Source organism: Octodon degus, unplaced genomic scaffold (assembly GCF_000260255.1).
Source record: "Octodon degus isolate 3935 unplaced genomic scaffold, OctDeg1.0 scaffold00225, whole genome shotgun sequence".
In the NCBI taxonomy this organism is placed as follows: domain Eukaryota; kingdom Metazoa; phylum Chordata; class Mammalia; order Rodentia; family Octodontidae; genus Octodon; species Octodon degus.
The window spans coordinates 3,105,438-3,116,474 of record NW_004524801.1 but is presented as its reverse complement, the minus strand read 5'-3'; the positions used below and the strand labels follow the sequence as shown (position 1 = coordinate 3,116,474).

Genomic DNA, 11,037 nt, shown 5'->3' with positions numbered 1-11,037 from the left:
GACAAGCACACTGGCAGGGGATCATCATATATTGCCTCAGCTCTATGGACATTTTTATTCTTGGAAGACCTTGGGACACAACTTTTAGCTCCCTATAGCCTTTCTGTACCTCTCACTGCTTCTACCTAGGTTTTTGAGTACCCTGAAGAAAAGGGGAAAAAAAGAAACTTACATTCATCCAATTAACATTTATCCAACACCTATTATATGCCAGATGCTGTTCTGATCTTGAAGACAAGAGTCTTAAAATAGTCCAGCTGTGGTAATAAGAGGCCATCTTCACACTTAAGTTAGAACAAAAGCAGAGATCCCAAATGCTATTAGTGAGCTTCCTATAGTAAGAAATAGTCAATTCTCAGCCTTTTGGCTAAGATCAAACTAAGAAACAGTCCAGCTGGAGAAGAAAATCACAAAATGTAGCCCTGGACAAAGGACAAAAGCTAGACCAACCTAAGCAATCGCATGACTACTGTATCCCCAGAGAGCACCTTATTTAAAAAAAAAAAAAAAGCCAGCAAAACCAAGTCCTGAGAGACCTGGCAAGAAAAAGGCTTCCTTACCTCCTTCTTCTCCCCAGTCTGCTCAGCTATCAGCTGGTCAAACACAGCCCCGAACTCTTCGTGGATCTTCTGCATTTCGTTGATGTGACTGGCAACCTTGTTCATGGTCTTGATGGCCACTAGAAGAGCACAAGCCAGAAGTGAAGAGGCCGCTCAGAACCCTCTCGGGCCGCACAGGGGAGGCGGGCGCTGCTCACCGTCCAGGTGGTAGTGCTCCTCGCTCTCCGCGTCGGTCAGGGCGAAGAGCTCCCTGAGCAGCAGCGGGTACTTGAGGACCCTCTGGATGGGCTTGATGAGGTAAGACTCCAGCGTGGACGAGTGCTGCTGCCGCGGGTTCTGGGCATCCAAGAACGCCTTGAAAGCTGTGTCAGTCTTGGCTGGAAGGGTTTAAATAGAGATGGTCAGGCGGGCCTCTCTAGGTACCGTCCACTTCCGGGGAATGGCTTCAAGGTGCCTCCTTCACAGGAAGGAAGGAGAGGGCAGGGCAGGCTCAGCTTATACAGAAAACTGCTGGCTGTCACCCAGATAGGCTGAAGGGCCCCAGCCAGTGAGCCTCTCAGCCTGGGCTTTCAGGACTGCTGTTTCTCCTCCTAATATGCATATCATTGTATGCTGATGTTTTTACTTAATGAGTCTGTAAGACTCCTCACAGGACAAGCCAGGGCCTGAAGGTAGTCAAGGACTTACCTGCAAGCATCAATTCAGAATCACCATCTCCCCTGTGAACCTCTGACAGGTCACTTTCTCCTGCCCCATCACCCTGGGGGGGCCTACCTTGGCTTCTACTAGAACCCAGAGCTTGTGGAAATTATCCAAGCCGGCAAGGCTGAACCTGCTTTGCAGCCTCACAGCATTTCCCTCAAGCCACGGCAAGTCTGCCCACTTCTAGCTGTCCTTCCTCAGTCTTCTAACCAACCCCATAGCTTCCCCTTGGAACACAAAGCCCTCATCCTGGGATCTGTGCGTGACAAACATGGTAGCAATCCACTCGCCTACCCATCCCTGACTAACAGCAAAACCTACACTCTGTGTATACCTTACCCGGCTTGCCTAACCTCTCAAGCATTTCAACTCTGGCGGACTTGCTCTGGAACACAACCAGGGAAGCACAGAAGCAGCAGCTCCTGCCAGCAGTGGCCGTGTGGAGCTGCGCTGCCCTCCCTCAGAATCTGTTCACTGTCAACTTGGTGCTCCCTTAGTTAGGAGTTAGCGCTCACAGGGCAGGGACCTGAGCAGAGCTCGGGCAGCACTTTCCTCACCAGCTTTGCTTGCACCTGTGTCCCAGCTGGGCCTACAAGGGCCCTGGGGAGCTAGGGAGCTGGGTAGGTGAGGAGCTGGGGGGCCCATCCAGCAGACAAGAATCTGCCATTAGACTACAGAAGACATGGCCAGCGCTTTCCAGGTGCAAACCAATGCTGCGAAGAGAGGGGAAGATCTATCCAAGGGACAGTGTCAGTGGACACAAGAAGCGTCGAGGCTGGTGCTAGCAGGATGACCTGCCCAGAGCAAGCACTGGGCTTCCAGCCCCTCCCCTGCACTGTGCCCTATGCCACTCTTCCACCTGACGATTCCTGAGCTGCCTCCTTTAGAGTGAACCAAAAAACAAATCAACATTTTGTACAAACACTTCCTACACACTCAGAATCTAGACATTCATCTAGGTGACTTTTGCCTATTAGAAATTAAGTGCTGCTTCCCCAGGAGTCAGTACTTTTTATAACAGCACCCACATGTCAGAGGAACTCAGACAGATCTCGACTAAATGAATAACAATTTCTAAAACTCAGTGGGCATACCTCTGTGTGTGTGTGTCTTCCCCTTCACCAGGGGTAGGTACACAGGCTAATCACCCCAAGGACACTGCAATAGGGCGAGATGACATTGCAGTGATTCTTCTATCTTTATTCAATTAAAAAATAAAGTGATCATGGAGGAAGACCTTACAATCTTTTTTACTGTTGTTAAATCTTATCACAAGGAATCAGATTCCAAGAGTCCAGCCCCTTCTGCTCCCCTCGAAGAGATCCCTGAAGAAAAAGACCACTATAAGTGAGTGGCCCGCTGGCCTATGTGCCAGGGCAGCCCCGGTTTCCAGAGGCACCCAGGTGTTTGAGCATGTTGAGAAGAAACCCAGGAGCCCCACCCTCCCACACACTGGAGAGCAAGTCTGAAAGCCCCATGTGGGCCTCGAGCCCACAAAGCACACTTCACTGCGCCTGGGGCGCATGGGGGGGCTGCTCCACCCCGCCCAGCTGTGAGTCTCGTGGGAGCTCCAGATGTGTTTTCCATGTTCCTGGCTCATTCAGCAATTAGGAAAATGTAGGTCATGCCTGCTGTTTGAAGGGATAGTTTTAAACATTACCGCAATATTTTTCAGATGCAAAAAATAATGTTCTTGAATTAAAAATCCATCAGGGTGAATTTAATCTAATTGAGTGATTTTAAAAAAGCACTAATTGCTCAAAGAAATGTAATGGATATATAATTTCACATGGAGCTAAAATGGTTACTTCAACATTTTGATAACAAGTAGTGATCAATAAGTTTTAAAAAGAAACATACGCCCTATCTTGGAACTGTATGACCAATGTGGCACATAAAAATGTGGTTAAGGTCTCCCAGCATGACAAGAAGCTTCCTAGAATCCTGCTGCACGGACTGTCACAACCATTCAGTCTGTCATTATCTGGGACAAGCACTTCGATTACCCGAGACCCATATTACAGTAATATTTCTTTTAATAGGTTTTAAATTAAGTTGAGCTAGTTCTCTTTGGCAGCAAATCTACCCATAACACATGGAAATTATTTACATATCAAGGGACTTGATTAGCAGATGTTCACTTGGCAGGCACAGGGAAATGTTGGGAAATAACAGGCTGATTTCCAGAGATTCTTTGAAACTAAACAGTCTACTGAGTCTACTGTTTACCAAGAAAATGTTTCTTTAATACTTTTTTGGGAAGAGGGGTGCCTTTATTTATATTACTGGATAATTCATATATATATATATATATATATATATATATATATATATATATATATAGTGTTACATTGACTTGTGAAAAGCTTTTGCTTCAACAGAGGTAGAGCTTTTTTTTTTCTTTCAGTACCAGGGATTGAACTCAGGACCTTGCACTTGCCAGGCATGCACTTGTTCTACGGAGCTATCACCCTGGCCCAGAAGTGGAGCTTTTTAAATAGATAATAACTACACACATTTAGGGGTGAGCAGAGTGTGGTATTTCAATAAATATATACAATACAGAATGATCAAATCACTGCAGTTAGCATATCAATCTCCTCATTTATCATTTCTCTATGTTAGGAACACTCAAAATCTTATTATTTTAAAATACATAATATTATTGTTAACTATAGTCACCCTACTGTAGTGTGGAACACTAAAACTAATTCCTTCTAACTGTAAAAATTTTTCTTTCTGTCTTTATTTGATTGTGGTGTTGAAGTCTGAAGCCAAGACTTCCCACTGACCGCATGCCCCGCTGTCACGGCTTTTATCTAGATGCCGCTGCCACTACCATAGCCAAATCTGGTCATTGGTGGGGAGTTTTGAAGGGGACTGGACTAGGGTGCGGGTAACGGAAGCCCCACCCTGGGTGCGGGTGGCACCAATCAATAGGCTTGCAGCCTGGGTGGGACATAAAGGGAGAGAAGGAAGGCGGGCTCACTGCTGCTCCTCGCTTGCTGCCTTCTGTCTGTTGCTACGAACCACTCCTCCACAAAGCCCCTCTGCCATGATGCCCTGCCTTGGAGCCAGCCAACTATGGACTCCACCATCACCAGCTCCACATAGTGAGCTACGGAAATACAATTGCTTTCTGGGGACTCTCGAGCTATTGCACCACCTCCTCAGAACAGGTAAAGAAAAGTATCTGGAACGGGGTACAGCTCAGCCAGCTCAGCGGTAGGGCATTTGGCTAGCATGCACAGGGCCTTGGGTTTGATCCTCAGCACTGCCAAAGTAAGTAAAAGCATAAAGAAAAAAGTATCTCGCCAACATAAAAATTCTACTTTGATCTGTGCAAAAATAACTGTAACTAGAGCAGTTTTGGGTACATAAGTGAAACAACTTTGGTAGGGATGTCAGTAGCAGTTTTCGTGCACCGAGGGACAAAAATAGTTAAAAGAAAGAAGTAACTCCTCAAAAAGGTATTTAAAGTGTGGTAGGTTAAGAGAAGAAGCTTGACTTCATCAATGAAAAACAGGGACAAAGTAGGGATTTTTAAACAAAATTGCAAAATGAGCTATCAATTCTGGCCCAGAACAGCCAAGTCAACACTTTCACTAGAAGAAAAAATAATAATGATTAATTCATCTATTAATGTCTTTCATTCTGCATTATCCGCATCTGTTGTCTTTCCAACATAGCAGTGACTCTTGGGAAGACCAGTAACTGCAGTCTCACACACGAATGTGAAATGACAACAGATACCTGGGCCTGCCCCCATCACACAGCACTCACCTTTCACCAGGACCTTGGGGACTTTCGTGTGGCTGGCGCAGAAGGCACTGTAGAGCTTGAAGCGGTCGGCATAGTACAGAAAGGATCCCCCCAGAGAGAACAGCACTTTCTGGATTTAATGAGAAAAGGCACAATTGGTTCATCTTCCTCCTCACCCAGCGGTCTCCACAGGTACAGCAGGCTGCATGCGTCTACCTCCCTCCCCACAGAACAGCATCCCTGCCTATCTGTCTTTCCACTCAAGCCAGCCAAGGGCTTACAAAGGTATGTGATAGATGTTCACAATGGCGCTACCCCTGGCTTTCCAGACCTCTGTCTTTTAATGAGCTCTCCAGGATGCTTGGAAAGTTGATAAGGAAAGGTACAGTATGGAAAAGACAGACATCTCCTGAATTCTTTTGTGAATTCCTGTCAGTAGGCAGATGTGACGAAACACGTAAAAGTAGGAAATGCTCACACTTCCAAAAGTAAAACACACACGTCCCTTGGGCACCACATCCATTCCCTCCAGAACCTGCTCTGCACTTCTAGCTAGGAGCAGGTAAGAATATAGTAATGTTGCAGCAAAAAACCCGCCCAACTGCGGGACTTAGGAGCCATCTCTTCAGCCTATATGAATGAATGAGCTTCGGGAAAATACCTTTCATGAGTTCACACCACTCACGTCTTGCTCAGACAGTGGCTTTGTTCATTAAGGCAGAGAGCTAAAAGCTACGTCCAAGCAAGCAATTAACATTTTGGACTTGAGTCATACACTGGGCTCCTACCAGTGCAACTGATCTAATACACCGTAAGTTTTGAGTATCTGCTGACCAAAAAAAAAAAAAAAAAGTTTCTTTAGACCACCTATAATCAACCATCTGAATCTTCTCCCTACGCATTCTACTTTCCCAGCGCCCTATTCAGAAGGGCATCAGCAGGAGCCATCTGACCCTGTGAAAAGAGATCATTATCCTCCGGGCCACCCTGAAGAATTAAATAAGAAAAGCAATGGAAGAAAATGTTCTCTATGTAACACCTCCTTTTGGCCACTCTAGTCATTCATCTGTTATTTTGTTTGTTTTTGTCTTTTGTGCAGGGTCTCACTACACAACTTGGACGCCTAGGAATACTCCTGTTTTCAGCCTCCCCAGGGCTGGGATTACAGGCACGCACCACCATGCCCAGACTCAGTCGCTGGGTCCCTGGCCCTGTGCTTGCCTAAGCAGGCACTTAGTCTGCTGAGCTATCTTGCTGCCCCTAACATCACTCATTGGTTTAACTCATTATTTTTTGAGATAAAGTCCCATTACAGAGCCCAAGCTGGCTTCAAATTCAAGATCATCCTGTGTCAGCCTCCCTAGTGCTAGGATTACAGGCTTGCACAACCATGCCCAGATTTAACTTGATAGACATGATAGACTTGCTAGATATATATTACATAAAATATTTAAATATCTTATATATAGCATATATACATAACATGTAATACAGTATATACACACATAATAAACATTTATATGCATACATACATATATACTTATTTACTGCATACATACACTTACTGTACCTCAATCACACATAAAATACTAAGGATCCATTTATTCTTTGGCCTTAAAGATGGACCTTAGGGCAAACATGTACATAAACACATTTACCCAACATTGTTATCTCTAGGATTTCAGAAGGTCGGTGGGCACTGCTAATTCCCAAAAGAAGCTTTATGCAAACTTATGTATCTGAACATATCTATAGTAACAGGAAGTGGACCACAGATGCCTGTGGGTAAGAAGTAAGAGGCAGGAGAGTGAAATCACACGGGTGCAGTCTTTCCGCGTGATGACTAAGCCATTGGCCTGGTTGTGTTATGTTCTGTTGTATCAATGGTTTTCCAGTAACGTGTGTGTATAATTCATGAAATGCTATCCTTTAAATATATGCACTGCATCTATATTTTAATTATGTGTTATTAATCTGTTTAAATAGTGTATGAAGGTGACATGACATCCAACACATGAACCAATGAGTTTTGTCAGCTAGAGGCTTGAACAGACAATCTCTGCAATAAAGAGAAGCCAACCAGGGCTGAGGAAATAAATTACATGCGTCCTCACTAAGGCGCTGTTCATAAATCCTCATTAAGGCTGCAAGGACACTGCGTGCTAAAAGACTGCCTCCTTCCTGGATAATGATACACATTACCATCCGGCAAACTTTCCCAGAACAGGATAAATTAATTTGTTTACTGGGAGACCAGAGGTGCTATTTTAATTTGCTAATAGCTAATTTATTAAAGGCTTGCTCATCAACAAAAGGTCAAGGTTGGCACATGTTCCGGCGTGGAAGCCAGCAGATGAGCCAGGTTAATGCAAGTAGCTGGCACTGGTCTTGCTGAGCCACACAGCCAAGACCATTCAGCGCCTACTCTCACTCCCTCGGGGACCCACCCACCCAGCAGGCCGGGACTGCATGGACACCACGGGGAGCACACCTTACACAAGACCATGCAAGACCCCCTGCCCTGCGCTAGCAGGGAGTTCAGCTCCACCCACGAGGGAGCCCCAGCCACGACAGGAAGAGGTGGATGGACCTTGAATTGGTCGACTCTCTCCAGCTTCTCCAGATCAGGCACCAGTCTCACTCCATCTTCTAGAGTCTTAAGAAACTCTACTTGAAACTCCACCATTTCTGTCAGATTTCCAAACAGCACATCAAGCTGAAAAATGAAAACGAATTTAATCTATCTTGTCTATCATAAGTGTCCAGAATTTGTATTAGTATTTATCAGTTAAGATAGTAAGTCTTCTACCAAAGGATCGAACAATCTCTTATTCTCCCATGTACACCAAAGCTCAACAGGCAACACTCAACCCATTTCTTGCAAACACATGAGCTCCAAAATGTTCTCAGCAGGGCTGTCCAGATAGCTCAGCAGACTAAAACACCTGCTTCAGCAGAGCACAGCAGCCGGGTTTTGATCCCCAGTGCAGTGTGGCCCTGCCCCCGGCACGCACTGAGACTGTGATTGAGACTGGGCGTGGTGGGGTGTGCCTGTAAGGCCAGTGCTTGGGGGGCTGAAAACAGGAGATTCACTAGGAGTCTGAGCTATGTAATGAGGCCCTGTACTAAATTAAAAAAAAAAAAAAAAAAAAAAAAAAACTCTTTGTGTCATGTGTGCCCCATTCCCTCCTCTTTCCCACAAGTCACCAGACAGTGTGACCTCACCAAGCCGAGATGATCACACCGTACCTCATCCTGGGTGAGGAAAGTCTCCTTCTGCAGGGGCTTCAGGTATCGCTCCATGAGACAGTTTAGGTCCTAAAAGTTGAAAGATATCTCATTAGCATTCTAAAAGTCTATGTGAGGAACCTAAAGGAAAAGAGCAGCATTATGCTTTACACAGTGACTGCCAGAGCAGATGATTCCTCGGTCAGCATCTCAGGCTGCGCAGGTCAGGGCCGCCCGGCTTCCGCCTGCCACACCCTCAGAACAGGAGGGTATGGGAACCAACACCAGGCTCCAACAGAACTCGATTTGCAAAAATGGGCAGCAGGCTGGCTTGGGGCTGAGGGCTGTAATTTCCTTACACCTGACTTAAAGACTAAAAATAGAGATAATTTAAAAACATCACAAACCTTTAATGTGGGGAACATCAGCCAACATCAGGATTAACAGTGACACAAAGAAAATAGACCTGACCCTTCCAGCTCGACTCTGGTTAGGTTATGAAGGTAATGCTTCCAGACACTTGCTATATGCAATTCAGCTTTAATATTAACTTTATAATAGATTTATGAAGATCACAAAGACAGCTTAATAGTCACTGTATCCACTGGCTTGGTCAATCATATATATATATATGAACTGGTGTATTACATGTATCAATGAATTGATATGCTTTACCTTTTTAAGGCTTGCTTAGTTAGTTAGTGACTTAGTTAGCTAGTTAGTTACTGTACTGGGCACCGAACTCAGGGCTTTCACACTGAGTTACATCGCCAGCCCTTCTTTATGTTCTATTTGCAGACAGCCTCTTTCTGAGTTACTAAGTTGGCCAGGACAAATATGGGATCCTCCTGGCTCAGCCTCCCAGAGCATTAGGAATTTAAGTGTGCATCATCTCATCACACTGGGATAGAAGAGGAGATCAAACTACTCAGAACAAAAGCCCAATTCCATAAGCAAGGATTAGACATGCTCTAGCGCCACATGTTGGCCCCATAGTGGAGAACAAGGTAAGACTCAGCAGAAGGGCCCTGGGAAGAGACCCACCTTCACATAGGTGCGCTCGGTCTCCAGGAGCTCACAGATCACCTTGCGCAGCTTGTCTGCATCCGACAGTTGTCTCATGGTGGCCAGCTGAGGTGCCGTGGCATCCGGAGGGGATGGGCTCGAGTCAGAGGGGTTCATTTCATGCAAACTGCGGCAAAATGCGGCCACTTGCTCTGTGCTCTTGGGAGGACAGTGGGAAAGGCAAGGCATGTGTGTTAGCCCTTAGCAGCGACGTCCCCACCTGGCCCTCTGGAAGGGTGCTTCTCCTGGTCAGTGAACAGTCAGTCAGGTATGAATTACATCTGCTTCCCAAGTTGTTCTGTTCCTTATGGAGCCCAGTGATGCTCAAAACTACTTATACCAGTGCATACCAGGTATTGCTAAGAAAGGCCTATTATCATTTCTAGTTAATAGATGAGACAAGCCCAGAGAGGTTAAAAAGCTTACCTAAGATAACACAGCTGGTAATTGGCAGAGTTAAGATTTGAACTAGTGTGGTTTCAAAAATTGTGATTTAGGGAGTAGTGGTTGCTAGGGACTGATATGATAGGCAATCATTCTACCACTGAGCTTCATGCTCAGTCCAAAGCCTTGTTGTTATTGGGTTTATTTTACATACTGGAAACTAAACCCAGGATCTTCATACTGAGCTACATCCCCAGCACTCTTCCACCACCACCATTTTTTAAATCTTGAGACAGAATTTTGCGAAGTCACTGAATTGTCGAGTTGTTCAGACTGAACTTGAACTTGTGATCCTCCTGCCTCAGCTTCCCAGAGTGGCATGATAATAGATATCTGCCACCATATCCAGCCCAAAACCTGTGGTCTTAACCATACTACAAGAAACAGATAAACCAGGAGAAGACACAGAAGTCATCCACACTCACACAGACTACAAGGCTGTGAGAGTCATTTAAGTATGCTGTCTACTTATTTGGAATGTTGGAGGACAATTTCTTCCTGCTTCCACTGCAAACTGACTCCAAGGCAACTCTCTAAAATAAGACAGTTCTCATACATTTAAGAAGTAAAGAACTTTCTCTCCAGATTCTCCAACAACAGAAAGGTTCCACTGTGCTCCTGAAAGACAGGTTCTGAAACAGACCACTGTGGGTACTCTCGCGTTCTCTCTCTCTCTCTCTCTCTCTCTCTCTCTCTCTCTCTCACACACACACACACACACACACACCTGGGGGACAATCAGGAAGGACCCCAGGCTGCCCAGGATGTTGTCATCCTACTCAAGTTCTGCATCCTGAAGCGCTAGCCCCTTCAGTAAGGTACAACAGTTCTTCAAAGTGTAGGTTGCTAAAAACCAGTGGTATCAGTAGTTCTCTGCTTTACAGATTATTGGAATCACCTGGGGATTGTTTGTTTGTTTGTTTTGAGACAAGGTCTCACTGAGTAGCCCAGGATGGCCTCAAACTCATAATGACCCTCTTGCCCCAGCCTCCCGAGTACTAGCACTACAGGTGTACACTACCACACCCATCTACTTGAGGAATTTTTAAACATCCTCATGCCCAGTGCACTCCTCTGATCATTTCCAACAGAATTTCTGTGGTGAATGCAACAGGAAACTATATTCATAAGTGAAATAAATCAGACCTACATGTGTAAACACTGTATTGTCTCCCTAGTGTAAGAACCTGAGAGAGAGTAAATAAAATCAGACAGGCATAATAAATACTGTGAAATAGGAAGAAACTGTTCAAAAGGAAGGAACAACTGGGATCTG

The 11,037-nt window shown here is 45.3% G+C and overlaps 1 protein-coding gene across 4 annotated transcripts in view; it reads right to left on the bottom strand.

Annotated features, from left to right (window-relative positions):
- The window catches only part of Tiam1 (T cell lymphoma invasion and metastasis 1), a 421,384-nt gene that overhangs the window by 23,606 nt on the left and 386,741 nt on the right, over positions 1–11,037 (bottom strand). For all 4 annotated transcript variants that reach the window (XM_023705557.1, XM_004645347.2, XM_023705559.1 and 1 more), the window contains 6 exons: positions 9,297–9,476; positions 8,274–8,342; positions 7,615–7,740; positions 5,046–5,154; positions 758–937; positions 561–679 (listed from right to left, as the gene is read on the bottom strand). In XM_023705557.1, the coding sequence (XP_023561325.1) occupies positions 561–679; positions 758–937; positions 5,046–5,154; positions 7,615–7,740; positions 8,274–8,342; positions 9,297–9,476 (783 nt within the window). The remainder of the gene's footprint in view (positions 1–560; positions 680–757; positions 938–5,045; positions 5,155–7,614; positions 7,741–8,273; positions 8,343–9,296; positions 9,477–11,037) is intronic.